The 27,563-nt window shown below is 44.0% G+C and overlaps 1 protein-coding gene across 2 annotated transcripts in view; it reads right to left on the bottom strand.

Annotated features, from left to right (window-relative positions):
• The window catches only part of FGD4 (FYVE, RhoGEF and PH domain containing 4), a 134,348-nt gene that overhangs the window by 101,672 nt on the left and 5,113 nt on the right, over nt 1-27,563 (bottom strand). The window contains exon 1 of one of the 2 annotated variants that reach the window (XM_040438998.1): nt 6,039-6,285. The exons of the other annotated variant lie outside the window; for it this stretch is intronic. Within the exon in view, the coding sequence (XP_040294932.1) occupies nt 6,039-6,102 (64 nt within the window). The 5' untranslated portion in view covers nt 6,103-6,285. Of the gene's footprint in view, nt 1-6,038; nt 6,286-27,563 lie in introns of those variants that run through there. 2 annotated transcript variants of the gene reach the window in all.

The raw sequence follows: 27,563 nt of genomic DNA, 5'->3' as shown, positions 1-27,563 counted from the left end.
GGATCGATAGACATGTTTAAAATATGCAAATGATAAAAATGTCTGGCTTGTAGCCCAAAGTTGTGCAAACACCTTCTGATGGTTTGTGTAGACACTGTTTGCCGTCCTAGGCTTGATATATGACATCCAGTTTAACTTGCAGTACCGAATGGATCAATACAGGCCTGTCTTCTATTCAGATCCATCTGTGCAAAGGCTCCCTTTGTCACGTTCGGGTGTGGGAGGGAAACACCACACCAAACATAGGAGGTAGAGAGGTGAGGGAATAAGGCCTGGAAACTAGGGAAAGAAGATGGACACCTAGTAAAACCCTAATCAAAGTCCTGACTAACTACCAGTATGAACAGACCCCAGAGGTAGGTGAGTTCATACACAGGAATACCTAATGTCCTAACTCACCCTATAGGACCCTGGTACTAATGTCAGGACTGAGACAACCTGTTCCTCCAAAAGGAAGGACGAACAGGAGTCTTCCTCGGGCCTTAATACAAATGACAGGGAAATGCAACACACAAAATAACCCAAACAAAATACAAAAGGGAAAGAAAAAACACTTAACTTCAAGTGCCTATGGCCGCACCAGGAGCTCAGTCGAGATCCACACACCAGCTATTCACAACTCAAACTGAAGCGTTAAACCGCATAGCATAGTGGGAGAAACATCAATAAATAGAGAAGGTTAAATGACCATAATAGCCACACCTGGGGAAAGAAGGTGTGGCAAGCACCAGAAACAACACAGACGTCATTTGATACAAACAGAAAACATGTCAGATCAAACCATGTGTTGCCAGTCTCACCGATCTCCTGCCACCTGTCGCGGGAACGTCCATGACCGTGACACCCTTCTATACAACTCTTGACTGTCATTGCAGTTCGTTGTTGTTCTCCCAACCACCAGTGCAAACAACATAGAACGGTGCTAATATCTCAGACTAGGCATGTAGTGATCTGCCTGAGTGATAAACCAAGGTATCACAGTTCAAGGATTTTAGCCCTCTTCGTTTCTGACAAGTTGCAATAACTGGGATCAACAAACAGGAGGCATTGAGCAATCATCGTATTTTTGTCGTTTCATGTGGCTAAAAAAATTGCTATCAATCTGGCGTTTATATCTCTCCCTCATGCCACAGATTGGAGCTACAGTAGGTGCTTGAAATGTAGATCTCGGCAACACCTGCTACTTCCTCGATTCGCATAACCTTACCTTTTGTCCTTCTTATAAGAAAAAAGGGAAATCCAGCTTCCAGACGACCATATAAATGCTTTAATGAAAAAACGTGCTAAAATCCGGACATGTACACCAGGTCTACGCGTTTCAGATCAACAAATTCAGATCCTTATTCATGACCTTTTGTCCTTCTTGGTGTGGCAATTTCATTGTTGAGGCCGAAGTATATAAAGTTTCTTATCTTCGTTTGAACGACGGAATTATGGAAAGTTACTCTTTAAAGAGGACCTTTAACTTGTAAAAACATTGTGAACTAAGTATGCTGCCATGGAGAGCGGCGCCCAGGGATCTCACTGCACTTACTATTATCCCCGGGCGCCGCTCCGTTCTCCCGTTATGTCCTCCTGTATCTTCGCTCAGTAAGTTATAGTAGGCGGGTCTTCCCTTGTCCTGTGGGCGTCTCCTTCTCCTAGGCTGCAGCGCTGGCCAATCGCGGCGCACAGCTCACAGCCTGAGAGAAAAAAACCTCCCAGGCTGTGAGCTGTGCGCTGCGATTGGCCAGCGCTGCACCCTAGGAGAAGGAGACGCCCACAGGACAAGGGAAGACACCGCCTACTATAACTTACAGAGCAAAGGTACCGGAGAGCATAACGGGAGAACGGAGCGGCGCCTGGGGATAATAGTAAGTGCAGTGAGATCCCTGGGCGCCGCTCTCCATGGCAGCATAATCAGTTCACATTGTTTTTACAAGTGAAAGGTCCTCTTTAAGCTGTACATTTCTATTGCTCATCTGAATTGCTGCAACATATTGGCAGGGCTAATGTGAAGGCAACAGCATGTTACAATACTAAAAAGTGCGAACAGAAAACCCTCAAATCATTAAAAGGTTTTGTAACTGTCAAACGTATCCAAGTTTAAGTGGCTGAAAGTGTTAAGAAAGGAAAAAGAAAATCTAATATGTTATATTACAAGGTACTGTATATTAGCCATTTCAACCACTTGTGTGTATCTTTCAGATCCATAAGTTTAAAATCTGAAGTATAATGTATAGACGAGCACTCCTCATCAGGTCTTATGCAGAAATTTATATTTATTGGTTAGGAGATATTTAAAAAAAATTACATTTAAAAAAAAAAAAATATGCATATGGAAGATATGGTGTACAAATAAAATAGCGTATACGGTTACTTATTGGAGTTCCCACACAGACATAAATTCAATACAAACTTGATTGCATTGGTACAATTGTGCAAAAAAGTGCATGTGCAGTAAAAGGATAAATAGTTAAAAGTTGTGAAGTAAATTGATGAGAAATAAAGGTAAAAATAAAAAATATTAAAATAATTTACCTTTATTTTTACCTTTATTTTATTTTTACCTTTATTTCTCATCGATTTACTTCACAACTTTTAACTATTTATCCTTTTACTGCACATGCACTTTTTTGCACAATTGCACCAATGCAATCAAGTTTGTATTGAATTTATGTCTGTGTGGGAACTCCAATAAGTAACCGTATACGCTATTTTATTTGTACACCATATCTTCCTTATACATACAGTAAAGACCAAAAGTTTGGACTCACCTTCTCATTTAAAGAGTTTTCTTTATTTTCATGACTATGAAAATTGTAGATTCACACTGAAGGCATCAAAACTATGAATTAACACATGTGGAATTATATACATAACAAACAAGTGTGAAACAACTGAAAATATGTCATATTCTAGGTTCTTCAAAGTAGCCACCTTTTGCTTTGATTACTGCTTTGCACACTCTTGGCATTCTCTTGATGAGCTTCAAGAGGTAGTCCCCTGAAATGGTTTTCATTTCACAGGTGTGCCCTGTCAGGTTTAATAAGTGGGATTTCTTGCCTTATAAATGGGGTTGGGACCATCAGTGGCATTGAAGAGAAGTCAGGTGGATACACAGCTGATAGTCCTACTGAATAGACTGTTAGAATTTGTATTATGGCAAGAAAAAAGCAGCTAAGTAAAGAAAAACGAGCGGCCATCATTACTTTAAGAAATGAAGGTCAGTCAGTCAGCCGAAAAATTGGGAAAACTTTGAAAGTAAGGGCTATTTGGTTTGGGTTGAGCTGGACCGCAGAGTGAAGGCAAAAGGGCCAACAAGTGCTAAGCATCTCTGGGAACTCCTTCAAGACTGTTGGAAGACCATTTCAGGGGACTACCTCTTGAAGCTCATTAAGAGAATGCCAAGAGTGTGCAAAGCAGTAATCAAAGCAAAAGGTGGCTACTTTGAAGAACCTAGAATATGACATATTTTCAGTTGTTTCCCACTTGTTTGTTATGTATATAATTCCACATGTGTTAATTCATAGTTTTGATGCCTTTATAGTCATGAAAATAAAGAAAACTCTTTTCATGAGAAGGTGTGTCCAAACTTTTGGTCTGTACTGTATATATATTTTTATAATTTTTTTTTTTTTATATCTTTTAACCAATAAATATTAATTTCTGCATAAGACCTGATGAGGAGTGCTCGTCTATACATTATACTTCAGATTTTAAACTTTCTGATTGGGTGAATCAGATAGATTTTGAGCACCCGATACATGGTTTTAACCAAGTGAGCCACCCAAAACAAGCTGAAATCTTTCAGATCCATGTAGCAGTGTGTTATCCACTCCTCCAAATGTTCTTTTTCATGGAGTGAACGGTAAAAATCAACCTCATTTATTGATTTGATGACAGTTTTCAATATGCCTCTACATACTGATATTTTTTATCAACAGCAAGACATTTTTTGGGAAGTCTTACAGTGTAAAAAACTTCAGGGTTTAGAAACGGATACGATGATACATCTTTCTTTTTTCCCGAAATAAAAAAAAATGGAGTTCACATTTTTAAAGCGGACTCTGTAAAATTTGGAGCCAATTAATTTCATAATATACCTTTACGGTAGTCTTCACAACATTTTTCTAATACATCCACAAATAACTATGTGTGGACATTCTGTCTGCAGCCACCACTAGAGTGAGCTTAGGAGCTTGCTAAAGACTATCTTTTTACTGTATTACTATACAATATATAAACAGTATTCAGTAGTCTCCCTCTAGAGGTGGCTTTAAATAACCAGTTTTCCAATCGATTCCTACCATGTGCGTTTCCTAGAAGCTGGTGGCTGATCCATTTGTGACACAATATTCAATATGATGGACTATTATTACCAACAACATTTATTAATCATCTCTGGGATGACCATTTATTGGAAAACTGTATTCTGGGACCTCAAATTTGCAACCAAATTCAACGTGCTTGCTTGACTGTTTCTTTAATAGGGGTCAGGGGACCTCTGAAATGTAGGTTCCCCACCTATGGGTATATGCTGCTAATGCATCATAAATGTCTCTAGTTGCAATCTCCCTTTAAGTGATTGACCTTTCTTAACCATAACAAACCCTTTCATCTTAACTTAATAAAATAGAATATCATTTTTAGGTAAGGAAATTGTAAGGGGTGAACTTGTTGATCATGCAAAATTAAGTTTTTTATTTGGTTGGAATTCCTCTTTATTTATTTATTTTATTGTATGCACTTATATAGCTCTACTAAATTCCGCAGCACTTTACAGACATTAGCTTCCAACTGTCCCCAATGGGTCTCACAATCACTATGTCTTTGGAGTGTGGGAGGAAACTAGAGTACCCGGAGGAAACCCATGCAAACAAGGGGAGAACATACAAACTCCATGCAGATGTTGTCCTTGGTTGGATTCGAACCTAGGACCCCAGCGCTGCAAGGCAACAGTGCTAACCAGTGCGAGCCACCGTGCTGCCCGCTTTGAAATAATTTCTTTGAGAACACACTTTGAGACCAGATTAATAAATGACTCTCTTATCTAAAATGCATTCCAAGATTAGCAAATCTTGAACAGAGCACCAAGTACACACAGGCAGCAAAGTCAAATCCTCAGGCTGCCTACTGCCACATGAGAAGAAACTTAACACCTTCCCACCCTGCGCCTGTGTCATCAGCAGTAGGTGTTGGCTGTAACATACAGATAATATCCTGCTGCAAAAGCTTGGATCCGAGATAACTCTGATCTTGGCTATTGAGTCCTTTAGATTCTGCGTTCAATAGCAACCTTGGCATCTAAGCTGTTAGACAGAGGGAGGGGGGGGGTCACACCAAGGGGGGGGGGGGGGGTCGCACCAACAGCACCCCTACAACTCGACTGTGGATTGCTGACAGATTCTCATGGCAGTTGGGAGTCTAATGAAAGTCCCCAGGTTTGTTATCTTTGAACTCCTTTTAGACCCCGCTAAAACAGTTGAACAGACACTGGCATGATACAATGCAATAATGCTGCAATGAAGCAATCGTATGGTCCCTAGCAGGACTAAAAAAAAAAATCTGAAAAAAAATAATACAATTTTTTCGTTTTTTTCTTCTTCTTCATTAGGCACATATAAATTGTATGGCTTACATAAACACCCCTAATATAAAAAACTAAAAGCAATACCTGAAAAGTTTTTTTTATCCTGCCTTCCCAAAAAGAAAAAAACATTGATACATTTTTTTTCCAGAAATGGTACTAATAAAAAATATAGCTCATCCTGCAAAAAAGCCATCACAGAGCTAATAAAACATTTTTTTTTCTCAAGCTGCAACTTGACAATCACTTGATCACAGGTTTGATAAATGAGGCCCAATAAGGATTGTCCTGTACAAACCACACAAGGGAAATAGGGTTGTGTTTTTCATGTCCCATCGTGTATATATTGTAGGGCCACCTGACTCCCCTGGCTATTTGTTTTCTTGAAGAATTGGTGTGACTAGCAGATGCTCCCCTTATACCCTTCCTATAGATTAACAAACAGAAGAACTGAAAGACAAACACTTACCTGTGTTATCACAGTGACAGGATGAAAGAGCTTGGCACCTGGGGCAGGCCACCTCCAAGGACATGGCTTCATTCCAAGTTCCCAACCATAAAAATATAATTAGACACTGTTGCTGACTATGATGATCATAATGAGAGCTTCCATGACCAAAAATGTCACATTTTAAAGCAAAAACTCCAAAGACTAAAAAGGCCAATGACAGAGCTGTAGAGATCTTGTGCTCTGCAAACTTTCCTGTGTAACACTGCTTGAAAAATACAGGTCTTGGGAACACCCAAGGTGAATCAGGGATGGAATATATTAATCTCCCAAGAAATAACAAGGGAACAGGAGGAGCTTTAGATATCATGAGTCATGACCTTCCATTAAGTTTCTGGCAAGTATATAAGTATTTAATGATAAGTTACCAAGAAGATAATAATGGTTGATTATAACTCTTTGCATTATATAACTTATATAACTGTATAAAATAGTAAAGATTTAGCTGTTTTGCTGACATTTTCATCTGCTTCAGTTTTAGTCCCCATAAGACTCTAACACTAGGCCCACTGACAGTTGCTTGACACAGTGAATATTTTTAATTAAGGATCCTCCGATCCAACCTGTAACATAAATATGGGCTTCAGAGGTCTAGCAGAAGACCAAGTTTGAGTTGACTTGTCATTAGGTTCTATATCTTAAAAGATGCTTCACAAATAAATTAGATCTTATTGATGGTATGTCCTATGGAGGGCCCTTGTGCAAAAAATGTGCCTGGGGCCCCCCCACCCCAAGCCAAATTCGCAACCTAACCTATTCCGTCCTAACATTACTTATAGCAATACAAAACATACAGGGTAAGGCAACTTTCACACCTGCAGCACTACGCTCCGGCCACCTGATCCGGCAGAAAATGCAAGGTTTGTGTCCCACTGATTCTCTGCATTTTTGCCAGATTGTGGCTGGATCTCTGCCGTACCCCATTATAGTCAATGGGGCCAGCGGGCTTTTGTCTGCATCCAGCAGAATTTCGGCAGGCTGTTCGCTGCTGGAACAACCTGCCAGAATCACTAACGCAGATGTGAAAGTAGCCTAATACAGGTCCACATACCTCTTCCATCCAGTAACATCTCCCTTGATGTAGATCATGGGTGTCAAACATGCGGCCCACGGGCCGCATGCGGCCCGCAATGAATATCTTTGCGGCCCGGCAAAGATGCACTGCTATGTATGAGCCGGGAGAGAGGAGGGGCTGGAGTCCGTAACTAGGGGCGGGGCCCGGTGCAGTCACTGTACTCTTACACCAGGCCCCGCCGCTCACCAAAGTATTTACAAACTTATCCTGTTATTAAGTTGAACTAACGCTGCCCTCTCCCATGTTCCCATGTTCCCCTGTATCCCCATAGCACTTACTTAAGCTTCAATAGCAGGCAGAGCGGACGGCAGCAGTAACGTCACTCACTGACGTCGAGCGCCTGCTCCGCCCACTTTATGAATGAAGCAGGCGGAGCAGACGCGCGACGTCAGTGAGTGACGTTACTGGTGCCGTCCGCTCTGCCTGCTATGGAAGCGTGTTCGTAAGTTCTGTGGGGATACAGGGGAACATGGGAGAGCGCAGCGTTAGTTCAACTTAATAACAGGATAAGGATTCACGTTTATAAATACTTCGGTGAGCAGAGGGCCGGTGTATTGGGGGACACTGTTATGAGGGGGATCTGTGGATGACATATAGCAGTGTCATCCACAGATCCCCCCCCATAACAGTTCCATCCACAGATCCCCCCACCTCATAACAATGACATCCACAGATATCCCACCCCATAGCAGTACCATCCACAGATATCCCACCCCATAACAGTTCCATCCACAGATCCCCCACCTCATAACAATGCCATCCACAGATCCCCCATAACAGCACCATCCACAGATCCCCCACCCCATAACAATGCCATCCACAGATCCCCCCACCCCATAACAATGCCATCCACAGATATCCCACCCCATAGCAGTGCCATCCACAGATCCCCATAACAGTGCCATCCACAGATCCCCCATAACAGTGCCATCCACAGATCCCCCATAACAGTGCCATCCACAGATCCCCCACCCCATAACAATGCCATCCACAGATCCCCCCACCCCATAACAATGCCATCCACAGATATCCCACCCCATAGCAGTGCCATCCACAGATCCCCATAACAGTGCCATCCACAGATCCCCCATAACAGTGCCATCCACAGATCCCCCATAACAGTGCCATCCACAGATCCCCCATAACAGTGCCATCCACAGATCCCCCATAACAGTGCCATCCACAGATCCCCCATAACAGTGCCATCCACAGATCCCCCATAACAGTGCCATCCACAGATCCCCCATAACAGTGCCATCCACAGATCCCCCATAACAGTGCCATCCACAGATCCCCCATAACAGTGCCATCCACAGATCCCCCATAACAGTGCCATCCACAGATCCCCCATAACAGTGCCATCCACAGATCCCCCATAACAGTGCCATCCACAGATCCCCCATAACAGTGCCATCCACAGATCCCCCATAACAGCGCCATCCACAGATCCCCCATAACAGCGCCATCCACAGATCCCCCACATGACAGTGCGTCATCCACAGATCCCCCATAATAGTGTCATGCACAGACCACCATTAATTCAAAGACCACCAAAAGCACAACTTTTGGTTAAAAATATTTTTTTCTTATTTTCCTCCTCAAAAACCTAGGTGCGTCTTATAGTGAAGTTTAATATTTGTATATATATATATATATATATATATATATATATATATATATAGGTCTCACTTGTGTTATTGGGCAACGGGATGTTGGGGGTCAGCAGTCATGAAACAACAATGTTGTTCTATGAAAATGTACGATTTTTATTTTTTTTTGATGCGGCCCACATAAACTTAAATTTTGTTTTTTTGGCCCATGTTAGCCTTTGAGTTTGACATGCTTGATGTAGATGTTCTCTGTCCTCATCTTCTCCTTTCAGACCAGACCGCCATGATGATTTCTTTCAGCCATCCCTTCTCTCTGCAGAGGTTGATAGACATCTTAGTTTCCTACTTTTCCATCATCCTCCCACCTTTTGAACACCCCATCTTGCCACCCCCAATACAAATTACACACAGATAGTTCCCCTTCAATAATTATTGGCACACAGTGTCCTAAAAAATAACTGTGCCCAGGAAACTGTGTCCCTGACACTAATAGTGTAAAAATAATGTTTCCCAAAAATAATTGTGCTAAGCTGATATCGTGCCAGGGTGCCCACCACAGTAATACTGCTCCCCAAAGTCCCACCAATAGAAATAATTATCTATCAGACAACACGTAGTAGTAATAGTGCACCTACAGTAATAATTCCCCACTGTTTCCCAGAAGTAATAATGCTCCCATAGTGCTCATACTAGTATTCATGTTCCTTATAGTCCTTGAACTGTAATAAAGCCCACCATAATGCCCACGGTAGTAATAATTCTCTTTATAATGTGTTACAGTAAAAATAAAAATGCCCTGTTGTGTGGCAGTATAAAAAATACCTCCTCTTAGTGCCCCCTGTAGAGACAATGTCCCCATAGTGCCCTATAATTTGCGCCAGTATAAAATACTCCTATATCGTGCCCCAATAGTGCGCCTCCCCTTGTCCCCATGGTGCCTGACAATGTGCCAGTATAAAATGCCCCCATAATGTGTGCCAGTATAATTCCCCTATATAATGACCCCAATAGTGCTCCTCTCACCCCTTCGCCATAGTGCCCCCCATGTTTGCCAGTATATAAGATAGGGTCCCCAGTAGATGCCCCCATAGTGCTCCCCCTTCTCCATAGTGCCCCCCATGTGTGCTAGTATATAAGATAGGGCCCCCAAAGTGCTCCTCCCCTCCATAGTGCCCCCCATGTCTGCCAGTATATAAGATAAGGCCCCAGAAGATGCCGCCATAGTGCTCCTTTCCCCCCCTTCTCCATAGTGCCCCCATGTGTGCCAGTATGTAAGATTGGGTCCCCATAGTGCTCCTCCCTCTCTATAGTAACCCCCATGTGTGCCAGTATATAAGATAGGGCCCCCATATTACTCCTCCCCTTCCATAGTGCTTCCCATGTGTTCCAGTATATAAAATAGGCAGGCCTCCCATATGTCACTTGCTCAGAACCCCCAGAGTCAGGAGGACCCCCCCTAATATCAGTTGTTAAATTATTTATTCAGGCACCCCCATATGCTCATTCAGGCCCCCCATATCGATGTGACAGACCCCCATCAGACTAAAAATAAATAATGAAAACTTACCTCTCCTGCTCCACTGCCCTCCATGTCCGCCGGGGTGTCCTGATGCGAGTGCCTGCCCTGCTGGTCTCCAACAACTCGCGCTGCACAGTCACGTGACCTGACTGCGTACAGCTTCAGGTCATAGTGCGCGCTGTACGCAGTCAGGCTGGAGGAGACCAAGGAGAAAGCAGAGCCGGAGGGGTAAGTAAGCGCTTCTATCCACCGCCTCTCTTTTGCATACTAGAGGGGGCCCATTCATACTAGTGAGCGTTTCTGGATGCGCTCACTAGTATGATACTAGTATGAATGGGCCCCCTCACACGCCGGGCCCCTGTGCAGCTGAACCGGCTATACAGGCGATATGTCCACCCCTGTATGGACTTATAAGAATCATATCCTCTGCTGGGCCCAAGAAGAATTAGTCTGACGTGGTTTTTCATTACATTGGCTTGTTATTCATATAATGAGATAGCTTTATGTGAAACCCTTTGGAAGCTACGATGGCTGCTTTATTGATATCAACATCTGAGAATCTCCTGGTTCCTAAATTTGCACCAACGTATATGTTTTGTGTGGAGGTAAACTGGTTACCCAAGCATCAGAGGCCCAAACAGAAGAAATTTTCACCACTTCTATTTACTTTCCCTTCCCACACACGTGTCGCTGCCTGTTAGTATAAGGGTCCATTCACATGTCCGAAAAATGGGTCTGCATCCGTTCTGCAATTTTGCGGAACAGGTGCGGACCCATTCATTTTCAATTGGGCCAGAATGTGCTGTCCGCATCCACATTTGCGGATCCGCACTTCTGTTCCGCAAAAAACTATAACATGTCCTATTCTTGTCCGAAATGGAGGACAAGAAAAAGGCATTTCCTATAAGAGTGCTGGTGATGTGCGGTCCGCAAAATGCAGAACGCACAATTGCCGGTGTCCATGTTTTGCGGATCTGCAAAACACATACGGACGTGTGAATGGACCCTAAATGGTCACATGACTTGTCATGTGATAACTGGAATGGTGGTGCAGTACCTCAGTACAACTGGGGGAATCTGAAATTATTTGCTGTACTATTTGTAATGTTAAAGGGGTTGTCCCATGAAAAATATTCTACAGTTTTCAAACCAGCACCTGGATCTCAATTCCTTTGTAATTACATGTAAAATTTAGTATAGCCACTGAATTATTCAATAAAATTTATCTGTGTAGCGCCACCTACTGTTTTTTTGTTTCTCATTTCTATGTCCTGCTCACTGAGATCTCCGCACATGCTCAGTTTCGTCCATTAACTGCCTCCTGAGTTGTAATAGGGGGAGCATAGACGTCACTATACCAGGGCTGATTTTCTCTTTAGCCGGGGTAATGAGATAATAAATTCTCCCAATGTTTTTTTTTAATTATTATTGCAGGACAGTTTTTGAAAAAAATTTAAGTAAAAATAAACACCTTCCAAGAGCGATTAACTTTTTTAAATTTTCCGTTTACAAAGCAGAATGAGGACTTATTTTTGTTGCACAACTTGTAAATGCAATTCAGCCATTTTTTGGGGAGGTTTGGTGTTGTTCACTGTGCACCAAAAATGACGACGTCGATTGCTATGGGTCACTAAGATTACGGTGATACCTAATTTATTATGTTTGACTACTTAAAAAAATAAAAACCTTTTAAATATGTGTGAGGGTGAGCTGTAGTTTATTACTATATTTGCTGTACATACAAAATTTCCATCACTTTATATTCAACTTTGACCAGCATGACCAAAAACTAGCAAATTGGCTGGCCTCTGGCATGGCTTTTCAGGCAGCTTGGTATGGAAGTGCTGGGAGTCTTCACTTCAGACTGTAATGAGCCCCATAATTTCCATGCAGGGTCTTAGATTGGAAGGCAGAGGGAACCCCCTCCCTCTTTCTAACCTCAGAGATGCCATGGTCATTAATGACCATGGCATCTGAGGGGTTAGATGACTGGGATCGGAATCATCTCCAAAACAGGTCAGTACAGCTGATGCCTGCTGTATTATAGTGTATGAGCTTGTTCCATAGAGATATATATATATATATATATCTCTATCTATCTTGGGTTTGGGTTTTATAGGCACACTTTAATATGAAAGCTTCTCTACAAATTATAATTCATACACAAGTGGCCAAGAGAAATCTCCCACATGGCTCACTATTCCTGATAGACCGGTCTGGACAAAACCTATTGTTATTAAAGTAGAATTCTGGGCACATGACCAACTTAATAAAAAAGCGTCCAGCAGGTTTATACGCTAGATTTGTTTTTCAATTCCCTGAAGAATGTTCATGTTGGTACTGAACAGCTCAGCATTTATAACACTGGAAGAAAGCTAAAAAAGCATATTAACAAGCATAACGTGTAGTTCCCAGACCAGGGGGTTCAGAGGTGGTGGCAAAACTCCAACTATGTGATAGGTTGATGTCATGGCTGTCATGTAAATGAATTTACTTAAACAGGTTATGCCATGATTGCTGTTAGGCCTCATGCACACGATCGTTGTGTGCATCCGTGGCCGTTGTGCCATTTTCAGTTTTTTTTTCGCGGACCCATTGACTTTCAATGGGTCCGTGGAAAAATCGGAAAATGCACCGTTTTGCAGCCGCATCCGTGTTTCCTGTCCGTCAAAAAAATATGACCTGTCCTATTTTTTTGACGGACAACGGTTCACGGACCCATTCAAGTCAATGGGTCCGTGAAAGAACACGGATGCACAGAAGATTGGCATCCGTGTCCGTGATCCGTGGCCGTAGGTTACTTTCATACAGATGGATCAGAAGACCCGTCTGCATAAAAGCTTTTTCAGAGATGAGTTTTCACTTTGTGAAAACTCATATCCGACAGTATATTCTAACACAGAGGCGTTCCCATAGTGATGGGGACGCTTCTAGTTAGAATATACTACGAACTGTGTACATGACTGCCCCCTGCTGGGGAGGGAGGGGGGTCTGCCCCCTGCTGCCTGGCAGCACCCGATCTCTTACAGGGGGCTGTGATCCGCACAATTAACCCCTCAGGTGCTGCACCTGAGGTTGTTAATTGTGCATATCATAGCCCCCTATAAGAGATCAGGGGCTGCCAGGCAGCAGGGGGCAGACCCACCTCCCTCCCCAGTTTGAAAAACATTGGTGGCCAGTGTGAGCCCCCCCCCTGCCCCCCCATTGTAATATCATTGGTGGCCAGTGTGCGGCCTCCCCCGGCCCCCCCTCCCTCTATTGTAATATCATTGGTGGCCAGTGTGCGGCCTCCCCTCCCCCCCCCGATCATTGGTGGCAGCGGAGATTCCGATCGGAGTCCCAGTTTAATCGATCTGGGGCTCCGATCGGTAACCATGGCAACCAGGACGCTACTGCAGGCAATATTACAATATTAGAAGCATCATACTTACCTGCTGGCTGCTGCGCTGTCTGTGTCCGGCCGGGAGCTCCTCCTACTGGTAAGTGACAGGTCTGTGCGGCGCATTGCTTAATGATCTGTCACTTACCAGTAGGAGGAGCTCCCGGCCGGTCACAGACAGCACAGCAGGTAAGTATGATGCTTCTAATATTGTAATATTGCTAAGTAACCATGGCAACCAGGCCTGCAGTAGCATCCTGGTTGCCATGGTTACCGATCGGAGCCTCAGAGCGATTAAACTGGGACTCCGATCGGAATCTCCGCTGCCACCAATGATCGGGCAGGGAGGGGGAAGGGGAGAGAGGGGAGGCCGCACACTGGCCACCAATGAAATTACAATAGAGGGGGGGAGGGGGGCCGACGGAGGCCGCACACTGGCCACCAATGATATTACAATAGAGGGGGGGGCCACACACTGGCCACCAATGATATTACAATAGAGGGAGGGAGGAGGGGCCGCACACTGGCCACCAATGATATTACAATAGAGGGGGGGCCGCACACTGGCCACCAATGATATTCAAACTGGGGAGGGAGGGGGGTCTGCCCCCTGCTGCCTGGCAGCCCCTGATCTCTTACAGGGGGCTATGATACGCACAATTAACCCCTTCAGGTGCGGCACCTGAAGGGTTAATTGTGCTGATCACAGCCCCCTGTAAAAGATCGGGTGCTGCCAGGCAGCAGGGGGCAGTCATGTACACAGTTCGTAGTATATTCTAACTAGAAGCGTCCCCATCACTATGGGAACGCCTGTGTTAGAATATACTGTCGGATCTGAGTTTCACGATGTAACTCAAATCCGATGGTATATTCTAACATAGAGGCGTTCCCATGGTGATGGGGACGCTTCAAGTTAAAATATACCATCGGATTGGAGAAAACTCTGATCCTATGGTATATTAACTCCTGACTTTACATTGAAAGTCAATGGGGGACGGATCCGTTTGAAATTGCACCATATTGTGTCAACGTCAAACGGATCCGTCCCCATTGACTTGCATTGTAATTCAGGACGGATCCGTTTAGCTCCGCACGGCCAGGCGGACACCAAAACGACTTTTTTTTCATGTCCGTGGATCCTCCAAAAATCAAGGAAGACCCACGGACAAAAAAACGGTCACGGATCACGGTAAAACGGAACCCGTTTTTGCGGACCGCAAAAAAAACGGTCGTGTGCATGAGGCCTAAAACTGAAAAATCAGACATCATATAGTACATGAGAACCTCTAAGAAAGCTAGAACCAGCCCTGTACTTTACATGGATCCATGGATCCCCATTTATTGTTCACTACTGCACTTGGAAGGGTTAACTTTATTTACGCCTTTGTTTATACTTATAGTGTTTTATACTGTTGAATTGAATTTTAGATGTTTATTGTAATATATCCTGTTTATTTTCATCATTATTGCACTATATCTGTACTGCACTGGAACGGGTTAATGCACAGTCTGCTAATAATGAGAGACTTAGGGACTTTCTGTCTATGCACTGAGAAGTTAAAAATCTCCCACAGTTGCTAGCAAAGTTTTGGAGGGAAAAACAGGCATACTGACCGTTTGTGTGGTTCAGCTATCTTGTTTATGTCTGAAGACTTGTTTATGTCTGGAATAACTACTAAGTCATTCCTATAGACTTGTATTGAAACTCTATACAAGTCTATAGTAGACTGAAATTGCTACAATGTTTGTTGTAAGGCTGTGTTTCTACACTCCATATCTCCCACTAGAAGTTTGTAGTTGAGCTAGAAACTGTATATAAATGAGAGAATTAGAGCCCCTAGTTGTCTGCAGATGGAGACCAGTGTTTAGTAGAAGAGACTCTGCCAGACTGCATTAATGACCAGAAGAAGACACTGAGATGGGAATACTGAGCCGCAGACGCCAGGTCACCAACCTTTAACCATGGAGCCAGACGGATGACTGCACCACAGACCCTAGGCCACTAACCCTTTGGCCAGGGTACCAGCATTCTGAGAGAGAGATGGACATTTTCATACACCCTTTAAGGGAATTGTAATGGGGGTAGATACTATGTTCAGGACGTCATCTCTAGGCCAGAAGGTAGATCAAATCAATAAAATTCCATCTTTCATTTTTCAGGGCTCCTTTGGAAAATTAAAGGTGGAAGCTGATTGGTTGCTATTGGCAACTAAAACAGTTTTCTTCAGTTTTGATAAATCTCTTCCATTATCTTTACTCTGTAAGTTAGTAAGGTTACAGTGACATCAAATTTGGTATGTTCTAATACTTAAAAAAAATAAAAAATAAAAATTTGAAAAAAATTCTTTACATCACCATATTCTAACATCCACAACTTGTTTATAGGCATGTCTATGGTACTATGTGAGGGTTCTGGTTTTGTAGGGTGATCTGTAGTTTTTCTTAATACCTTTTTGGGTTATGTTAGACTTTTTTTTGGGGGGGGAGAAGCAAAGCAACCAAGAAATGGTGATTTCACCATTATATTTTAATATTCGGTGAGATGTTTTAATAGTTCAGCAATTTTTGGAAGTAGCAATATGATATTTGTTTTGTTTATTTTATTATGTAAAAGGGCGAAAGGAAGGTGATTTTATTTTTTTATTCTTTAAAAAAAATTAAAAAAACTTTGTAAACTTTGTTTTTAGCCCCCTTAGGGGAACTGAATTTGCCTGAATTTGACTGTAATTGTGTACCACAGCAGTTTATGAGAAAATTCCTGTATTCTTATGGAACCCTGTCTGAGGCAGGGCTCAATAGGAACTTTGCCATGGCAGGTCTGGGACCCTTAAAAAGATTCCCATCTGTCTTAGCAAAGGAAAAGTAACTGCAATCTTGTTGTGGGGGGTGTCCGATCACATGGAGCAGTAATTGACCCCTCAGGTACTGTGACCGCAAATTACCACTTCCTCTGAGGATTTAAATGTGATTAGAGTTACCTCCGATCACAGACACTGCTGGCGGGTATCTTCTATGTAACATAGCAGTCAGTCACCTGCCCGCTGTGGTGCCTGCTCAACTCCTGAGCAATCACCATCTCCAAAGACCAGTCATCCACCATACATGTACAGTGGATGTCAGTATGGGTTCCGGCTGCGCCAAGCATTATTGCACTACATCTTCTATTTATTGTTCTAATGAACAACTGAGATAAAAACTGTTGACATTGCTGAATAGCTGACAATTCTATCTGTACTTGGCTATCTCCACAGTCCCATGGAGAATGAATGCTTGCCCTGCCGCACCTTTCTTTCTGGTACACACAACCCTGGTTTCTTGTGATTAAATTTGGTCCTAATGATCAGACTCCACCGATCAGATGCTTATCTGCTATAGTGTAGTTGTATTGTGACACAACAACTTTAAAGGGATTCTACATGAATAAAGATATCTTATCTAATGCCCGCAGCCTGCATTTGTAAATACTACATTTATACTGATCTACATGACGCTGCTCCAGTTCTCCACTGCACCCAAGCTTCAGCTGTGATGCGTTTCTTGTGGCCATGTCACTGCTGAAGCCAGTTATTGGCAGCATCACAACCATTCCCATGCACCACCAGATGTAAACAGTCCTTGAAACGGAACATGGACATGCAGGAGCGAGAGTGGAGGACCGCAGCAGCATGTAGCAGGTAAGGGTACTTTCCGGCAGGGTTCAGCAAAAACACTTCCGTTACTGATAATACAACAATCTGCATTTATTATGAATGGATCCGGTTGTATTATTTTTAACATTGCCAAGACGGATCAGTCATGAACTCCATTGAAAGTCAATAGGGGACGGATCTGTTTTCTATTGTGTCAGAGTTGACTTGCATTGTGGGTCATGAAAGATCTTTTGTGCTCCGCATCCCATGACGGAAAGAAAACGGCAGCATGCTGCGGTTTGCTCTCCGGTATGAGTACGCAACCCCTTTAAGGACATAAAGCTAGGGGGTTGTCCCATTAAGACAACATATCTTATATCCACAGGATAGGGGATATGTGTCTCTTCGGCAGCAACGGGGCAAAGTTGTCTTAATGGGACAACTCCTTAAATGAATTAGGCATGAATATCTAATGGGTTTTATCAATATATGACACTAGCACTCTTACTCAGAATGTCTGATCTGCTGGAGAGTGTCAGAATCTAGGGTTGTCACCCACTGACGATGCCAACCGTTGCCAAGGAACTATTCAAAAAATATTTATGTCACTGCTTATTAAACACTGCTGCAAAGAAAATCCTTAGGCCCCTTTCACACGGGCGAGTTTTCCGCGCGGGTGCAATCCGTGAGTTGAACGCATTGCACCCGCACTGAATCAGGACCCATTCATTTCTATGGGGCTGTTCACATGAGTGGTGATTTTCACGCATCACTTGTGCGTTGCGTGAAAATCGCAGCATGTTCTATATTGTGCGTTTTTCACGCAACGCAGGCCCCATAGAAGTGAATGGGGCTGCGTGAAAATCGCAAGCATCCGCAAGCAAGTGCGGATGCGGTGCGATTTTCACGCACGGTTGCTAGGAGACTATCGGGATGGAGACCCGATCATCATTATTTTCCCTTATAACATGGTTATAGGGAAAATAATAGCATTCTGAATACAGAATGCTTAGTACAATAGCGCTGGAGGGGTTAAAAAAATAAAAATAATTTGAACTCACCTTCATCCACTTGATCGCGCAGCCCGGCTTCTCTTTTGACTTCTTTGCTGTGCAGGAAAAGGACCTGTAGTGACGTCACTCCGGTCATCACATGATCCATCACCATGGTAAAAGATCATGTGACGGACATGTGATGACCGGAGTGACGTCACCACAGGTCCTTTTCCTGCACAGCAAAGAAGAAGTCAGAAGAGAAGCCGGGCTGCGCGATCAAATGGATTAAGGCGAGATAAATTATTATTTTTTTTTTTTTTTAACGCCCTCCAGCACTATTTTACTATGCATTCTGTATTCAGAATGCTATTATTTTCCCTTATAACCATGTTATAAGGGGAAATAATGCAATCTACAGAACACCGATCCCAAGCCCGAACTTCTGTGAAGAAGTTCGGGTACCAAACATGCCGATTTTTCTCACGCGCGTGCAAAACGCATTACAATGTTTTGCACTCGCACTGAAAAATTGCGCATGTTCCCGCAACACACCCGCACCTTTTCCCGCAACGCCCGTGTGAAAGAGGCCTTAGGGTGCCTGGAAAATTCTCTCATGAATAATTACCCAGCCTAAATTAGAGGAGATTCCTTCTTGACGATTGCAAGCATATTATTATGACTATGAAGTATTGAAATCTATTGTTCCCTACTATCAATAAGTTCACGCTGTAAATCGGTAGGTTATGGTAATCTTCAATTAAATAACTTACAGGAAGTCCAGGAAAATATCTGCCCTAATGAGCACTACTTTACCTCATAGCTCCAGGAGCCTTCAGGTCAAGGTGCGATAGAGAATAAAATGCAAACAAATATGTATGGCTACAGGCTATGCCGACAAAAATGCATAGACTATATAACGGTTTTTCTTCTGCATATGCAGTGTCCTGAAATCCACTTCAAAGCAATGAAAGTGTTTATGACACCATATTTCATGCGTCATGTCCCATAGGCTGTATATGGAGTTACTTGGTTCTGTAGCTAGGGGGAGCTAGAACGTTCTCTTCCTCTCAAGGAGGAAGTTGCTAGTCAGTCTACAGTAAGCAGTGGTGGAGTGAACACCTGAGAGCAGTGACCCAGGGAAACCGCCAACCCTGTGGATTACAAACTGTAAAAGTGACAGATTATGTGCCAGCCAGAACGTTTAGCGGCTACAAAGAGGATTGCAGAGCATTTGTCAGAGAAGGTAACTACCTACACCCTGGCTTACAGGCTTCTCTGCATGTGGTTGGAGCAAAACAAGCCTCAGGAAAGAAAGGGATCTCTGTTCAGAGACTGTATTCCCCCGAGGATACTGTGGACATACAGGTGAAACTCAAAAAATTAGAATATCGTGCAAAAGTTCATTTATTTCAGTAATGTAACTTAAAATTAGAATTTTTTGAAAATGTTCAATATTCTAGGCTCAAAATGTCACACTCTAGTCAGCTGATTAATCCATACCCCCTGAGCAAAGGGTACCTGAGATTGTGACTTTGGGGTTTCATAAGCTATAAGCCATAATCATCCAAATTATAACAAATAAAGGCTTGAAATATCTCGCTTTACATGTAATGAGTCTCTCATCTGTTAGTTTCACCTTTTAAGTTGGATTACTGAAATAAATGAACTTTACATGATATTATAATTTTTCGAGTTTCACCTGTAAATATATATCTGAAGATAGAGAAAGTGCATCCCTTTAGGCCGAAAAAGGAGAGATTAAAAGGAGGGAAACTATCCTCTATATACAACCTTCAGAATTATGTCAGCTATAAAGACTTCATTTCCGGTGTACTGCGTTTGTGTGAATCACCTATCGACGGCCTCAATAAAGTACAGTGGATTTGTACATGTACAACAGTACAGATCCAGTACAGCTACAGCGCAATTAGACCCCAGTAAAGCAGAGAATCAAGACAAAACTCAACTCATTGATGGTGACTGTGCAGAGATTCTAAAAAGCCAATTAAAGATGTTATTTGCTCAACAACCACATTCCACTTTAATGAACCTTAAAGAGCTAGCTATTAGCATTCTGGGAAGAGAACATCAATCAGAACCAGACAAACCTGCTGTAATATCCACAAGTAAACAGGCTAAGGCCTCATGCACACGACCGTTGTGTGCACCCGTGGCCGTTGTGCCGGTTTCCGTTTTTTTTCGCGGACCCATTGACTTTCAAAGGGTCCGTGGAAAAATCGGAAAATGCACCGTTTTGCAGCCGCATCCGTGATCCGTGTTTCCTGGCCGTGAAAAAAATATGACCTGTCCTATTTTTTTCACGGCCAACGGTTCACGGACCCATTCAAGTCAATGGGTCCGTGAAAGAACACGGATGCACACAAGATTGGCATCCGTGGCCGTAGGTTAGTTTTTATACAGACGGATCCGAAGATCCGTCTGCATAAAAGCTTTTTCAAAGCTGAGTTTTCACTTCGTGAAAACTCAGAACCGACAGTATATTCTAACACAGAAGTGTTCCCATGGTGATGGGGATGCTTCTAGTTAGAATACACTACAAACTGTGTACAAGACTGCCCCCTGCTGCCTGGCAGCACCCGATCTCTTACAGGGGGCCGTGATCAGCACAATTAACCCCTTCAGGTGCGGCACCTGAAGGGGTTAATTGTGCTGATCACGGCCCCCTGTAAGAGATCAGGGCTGCCAGGCAGCAGGGGGCAGACCCTCCCCCCCCTCCCCAGTTTGAATATCATTGGTGGCCAGTGCGGCCCCCCCCCTCTATTGTAATAATAGGTTGGTGGCCAGTGCGGCCCCCCCCTCCCTCTATTGTAATAATTTGTTGGTGGCACGGTGTGCGCCCCCCCTCCCTCGCTCTATTGTAATAATTCGTTGGTGGCACAGTGTGCGCCCCCCATCGGCCCCCCCTCCCTCTATAGCATTAACAACATTGGTGGCCAGTGTGCGGCCTTCCATCTCCCCCCCCCCCCCCCCAATCATTGGTGGCAGCGGAGTTCCGATCGGAGTCCCAGTTTAATCGCTGGGGCTCCGATCGGTAACCATGGCAACCAGGACGCTACTACAGTCCTGGTTGCCATGGTTACTTAGCAATAGTACAATAGTAGAAGATTCATACTTACCTGCTGCTGCGATGTTCGTGTCCGGCCAGGAGCTCCACCTACTGGTAAGTGACAGGTCTGTGCGGCGCATTGCTAAATGAACCGTCACTTACCAGTAGGAGGAGCTCCCGGCCGGACACGAACATCGCAGCTCCCAGGTAAGTATGAATCTTTTACTATTGTACTATTGCTAGTAACCCGCTGCCACCAATGATCGGGGGGGGGGGGGGGGGGGGTGGGGGGGGGGGCAGATGGGAGGCCGCACACTGGCCACCAATGTTGTTAATGCTATAGAGGGAGGGGGGGCCGATGGGGGGCGCACACTGTGCCACCAACGATTTATTACAATAGAGGGAGGAAGGGGGGGGGGCACACACTGTGCCACCAACGATTTATTACAATAGAGGGAGGAAGGGGGGGGGCGCACACTGTGCCACCAACGATTTATTACAATAGAGGGAGGAAGGGGGGGGGCGCACACTGTGCCACCAACGAATTATTACAATAGAGGGAGGAAGGGGGGGGGGGCCGCACTGGCCACCAACCTATTATTACAATAGAGGGGGGGGGGCCGCACTGGCCACCAATGATATTCAAACTGGGGAGGGGGGGGGGGGGTCTGCCCCCTGCTGCCTGGCAGCCCTGATCTCTTACAGGGGGATATGATAGTACAATTAACCCCTTCAGGTGCGGCACCTGAGGGGTTAATTGTGCTGATCACGGCCCCCTGTAAGAGATCGGATGCTGCTAGGCAGCAGGGGGCAGTCATGTACACAGTTTATAGTATATTCTAACTAGAAGCGTCCCCATCACCATGGGAACGCCTCTGTGTTAGAATATACTGTCGGAAATGAGGTTTCACGATCTAACTCATATCCGACAGTATATTCTAACATAGAGGCGTTCCCATGGTGATGGGGACGCTTCAAGTTAAAATATACCATCGGATTGGAGAAAACTCTGATCCGATGGTATAAAAGGGACTCCAGACTTTACATTGAAAGTCAATGGGGACGGATCCGTTTGAAATGGCACCATATTGTGTCAACGTCAAACGGATCCGTCCCCATTGACTTGCATTGTAATTCAGGACGGATCCGTTTGGCTCCGCACGGCCAGGCGGACACCAAAACGACTTTTTTTTCATGTCCGTGGATCCTCCAAAAATCAAGGAAGACCCACGGACGAAAAAACGGTCACGGATCACGGTAAAACGGAACCCCGTTTTGCGGACCGCAAAAAAATACGGTCGTGTGCATGAGGCCTAAGGCTGGGTTCACACGAGCGTGTCCGGATTAGTTCCGGATGCGTCCCGGTGTGTTGCGGCAAAAACGCGCGAGTAGGAATGCAACGCGCGGTGATGGACCATGTGATTGGAGCATGTGATCTGACGTCACCAAAGGTCCTTTAGCCCATAGTTCATCTTTAAAGAAGTAAAGAAGAGACCGGGACCTACGCGAACAAGAGGAGAAGGTGAGTTTATTTTTTTTATTTTTTTTAACCCTCAATTGATCTTCTACTAAGCATTCTGTTTTCAGAATGCTATTATTTTCCCTTATAACCATGTTATAAGGGAAAATAATATAGTGAATAGACTGTCACCTAGCAACCATGCGTGAAAATCGCACCGCATCCGCACTTGCTTGCGGATGCTTGCGATTTTCACGCAACCCCATTCACTTCTATGGGGCCTGCGTTGCGTGAAAAACGCAGAATATAGAGCATGCTGCGATTTTCACGTAACGCACAAGTGATGCGTGAAAATCACCGCTCATCTGAACAGCCCCATAGAAATGAATGGGTCAGGATTCAGTGCGGGTGCAATACGTTCACCTACCGCATTGCACCCGCGCGGAATACTCGCCCGTGTGAACGCAGCCTAAGGCTACTTTCACACTCGCGTTTTGGCTTTCCGTTTGTTAGATCCGGATCAGTTTGCATTCTAATGCAATGGAAAAGGATCCGCTCAGAATGCATCAGTTTGGCCTCATGCACACGACCGTTGTGTGTTTTGCAGTCCGTAAATTGCGGATCCGCAAAACACGGATGGCATCTGTGTGCGTTTCGCAATTTGCGGAACGGCGCTGACAGCCATTAATATAACTGCCTATTCTTGTCCGCAAAACGGACAAGAATAGGACAGGTTATATTTTTTTTGCGGACCACGGAACGGAGCAACGGATGCGGAAAGCACACAGAGTGCTGTCGGCATCTTTTGCGGCCCCATTGAAGTGAATGGGTCCGCATCCGAGCCGCAAATACTGCAGCTCGGGTGCGGAACAAAACAAAGGTCGTATGCATGAGGCCTTTGCATCAGTTTAGTCTCCATTCCGCTTTGGAGACGGACACCAGAACGTTTGATGAAACTGAGCCAAACGGATCCGTCATGGCACACAATGTAAGTCAATGGGGACGGATCCGTTTTCACTGACACAATCTGGCACAATAGATAACGGATCCGTCCTCCATTGACTTTCAATGGTGTTCAAGATGGATCCGTCTTGGCTATGTTACAGATAATACAAACGGATCCATTCTGAACGGATGCAGACGGTTGTATTATCTGAACGGATCAGTCTATGGCGGATCCGCACAAAACGCGAGTGTGAAAGTAGCCTAAGCCTCCAAAGGTCAGTTTCATGGCTAGCCAAGAAGCTCAAGCAGCAGTTCTAGATGGTGTTGCTTTTCTAACAGATCAAGTCTCTCTCCTGAGCAAAAGCATAGAGAAAATGTGGCAAAAACTTGAACAGTGGGAAAAGCCTGTACAGCTAGAGGATGAGACTCCACCGCCCAGAAGGTGGATCCCTGTTAGCACGAGGCCTGCTACCACAGGCTGGCACGGACAGAAATTGTACAGCCTGAATAAAAGAAAGAAATCAGTCTCCATATACAACTTTGGGAATTGCTTATGTCAGCTGTACAGACTGTACTTCCTGTATACAGTGCTTGTGTGGGTCACCTGTTGACTGGCTCCAGTAAAGTACAGTAGATATGTTGCACCAAATCCAGGTCTTATCCTTCTACTGCAGTTTGCATCATCATTTTTACTGCATGGCCTCATGAAGTGCTGGGGAGGACAACCACAATGACTACTACCACCCACATCTATGCCACTACTATGGTCATCCTCTCCACCTCCTCGCTAGGCTGCTGCACATGGTACCAGCTTTTCCCTACTCAGATGTGATACTAAAAAAGTACCATGTAATAGGCAACTTTGGTCAAGCTCCCTCTAGCGGTGGCTGCAGGAGGCCAAAATCTATAGCCCCTTTTCTACTGCACAGAGCCAACTGAACTCTAGATCAGTGTTCCTTAAAGGGTTTCTGTCACCCCACAAAACTCATATTTTTTTTTTTGGATAGTTATATTCCTTATAGCACGATATAGGAGAATATAATGGTCTTACTTACTTTCATGCGGCCGATTCTTTAGAAAACGAAGTTTTATAATTTGTAAATCAGGGCTCTACCAGCAAGTAGGGCGTCTACTTGCTGGTAGCCGCAGCAGAAAACCGCCCCCTCGCCGTGTTGATTGACAGGGCCAGCCGTGATCTCCTCCTCCGGCCGGCCCTGTCAGTATTTCAAAAATCGTGCGCCTCTGGTCATTCGGCGCAGGCGCTCTGAGATGGGGAGGCTCGTCTCCTCAGCACTCCCTCAGTGCGCCTGCGCCGATGACGTCTTCTCTTTCGGTGATGTCATCGGCGCAGGCGCACTGAGGGAGTGCTGAGGAGACGAGCCTCCTCATCTCAGAGCGCCTGCGCCGAATGACCAGAGGCGCGCGATTTTTGAAATACTGACAGGGCCGGCCGGAGGAGGAGATCACGGCTGGCCCTGTCAATCAACACGGTGAGGGGGCGGTTTTCTGCTGCGGCTACCAGCAAGTAGACGCCCTACTTGCTGGTAGAGCCCTGATTTACATATTATAAAACTTCGTTTTCTAAAGAATCGGCCGCATGAAAGTAAGTAAGACTATTATATTCTCCTATATCGTGCTATAAGGAATATAACTATCCAAAAAAAAAATATGAGTTTTGTGGGGTGACAGAAACCTTTAACTCCAGTCCTCAGGCCCACCTGCCGGTCATGATTTGAGAATATCCCACAGAATGAATACCTGTGGTAAATCCTAAAGCACCGACACTAATTATATCACCTGCTCAACGCTAAGGAAATCCTGAAAACATGACCGGCAGGTCGGTCCTGAGGACGGGAGTTGAGGAACACTGCTCTAGGTGACTCTACCCTATTTTCCCAATGACCTGTCCTTTTGTAAAGTGTTTGTAAAGGCAGGTGGCAATGGGACAAAATGAAACACCTGAATTCAATGATTATGATGTGTATCCCAATACTTTTCTCAATACAGTGCATGTGTATTGCCCATTTTATGTAAAAATGCAAAAACGATTACATGCCTACTTCATTTCTCTAATAAGAAAAAGTCATTTTGACAAATATGAAATGATAGGAGACATGATCTGAGGAGAGAGGGGTGAATACTTATTCAAACTAAGTCAACAAGTTATTTAATTCTTCAGTTATGCATTTGTTTGTTCCAGAATAGCCTACACGAGTGCATGAGAACGTGTCTGAGCAGACATCAAAGTATGGGAAAGCCATTACAGCAATCACCACCCATGTCCTAAGGCCTTGAATTTATGAAGAGGAGGGAGCATTAATTATTGTTACAGACATTGCTTTCCTGCTGCACGAAATTCTGCCAGTATCTTTCCAGATCTAAGGGACTACCATGCCCAACAATGCTGGTACAAAAAGTAGTGCTGCTTGCAGAATCCTTTTGTTGAAAGACACGGGGGCACATTTAAAAATTGAAAATGTAGTCAGTGTTAACGTCTTGCTAAATTTCGGCACATATTGGTGATGTTCCAAGTTGTCGGGGGTTTCCAGGATTCATCCTTTATATATGTCATCTATATCTAGTCAGTGGGGGGTTGGACTCCCGACATTAGCACCAATCAACTGTTCTGGTGAGTGGTAAGTGCTGCGGCCAGTGACATCACTTATTCACTGGTCACAAATTCTGTTGTAAATTTTGTTGCATTTTACAACAAGGTCTAATCACTATCACTTTAGTAAATTTGCCCCGGTGAAGGAATGGATGTGGAGAGAGAACGTTCCTAGGGCAAGCCTGACTTTATTATAGTCACAGCTGTATCTCCATTTAGCAGGGACAGAACATGAACATCGGGTTCTTCGTAAGAAAAGTTTTTCAAAATGGTATATTAATGTGTGATGATAAGGACTAGAGATGAGCGAATTTCATATTTTGAAAATCTTTCACGCTTCGTTTATTGGTAAAAGGTGAATTGCGTTATGGATTCCGTTACCACGGACCATAACACAATTCTATGACGGAATACATAAAGGCATTCCTTTATGTATTCCGTCATAGAATTGTGTTATGGTCCGTCGTAACTGAATCCATAACGCAATTCACCTTTTACCAATAAACGAAGTGTGAAAGAATTTCAAAATATGAAATTCGCTCATCTCTAATAAAGGCCCTAATGTTCGCCTGCTGGAAATGTACAACTAACTTAACCCCTTCCTGACAGCCCCACGTAAATTTACATTGGCGGTCAGGACTTTAAATATGGCGCCGCTCAAGTGTGCAGAGGGTGCCATAGCCACTGGGTGCCTTCTGTTTTAATAAGCAGGCACCTGGGACTTATGTATGCGATCGGTGATAATAAAATTAACATCATGGACATCGCCGCATCTGAAAACACTCATACTGTTAAAGTATAAAAATATTTATCCTAGACGGCAAACGGTGAAACGGAAAAAAGTCAAAATGACCGATTTGCCATTTTTATGTTGCTTCACCTCCCACAAAAAATGAAATAAAAAGTGATCAAAACATGTTAAACTCATTGGTATCGATGAAAAATACAGATAGTCCTGCAAAAAATGAGCCCCCACACAGCTCAGTAAACATAAAAATAAAAATAAAGTTATGGGGGTCAGATATGGCAATACAAAGGGGGAAAAAATTCCCAAAGTTTTACATTTTTTTCAGTATTAAAAATCAAGGAAAACTATACATATGTGCTATTGTTGTAATAGTAGTGACACCGAGAATAAAAATAACCAGTCAGTTTGACCGCTTAGGAAACGGTTTTTTTCCATTTGAAATGTCTTCCCTG

Source organism: Bufo bufo, chromosome 1 (assembly GCF_905171765.1).
Source record: "Bufo bufo chromosome 1, aBufBuf1.1, whole genome shotgun sequence".
NCBI lineage: Eukaryota > Metazoa > Chordata > Amphibia > Anura > Bufonidae > Bufo > Bufo bufo.
The sequence above is the reverse complement of the archived record's forward strand: the minus strand, read 5'-3'. Positions and strand labels throughout refer to the sequence as shown.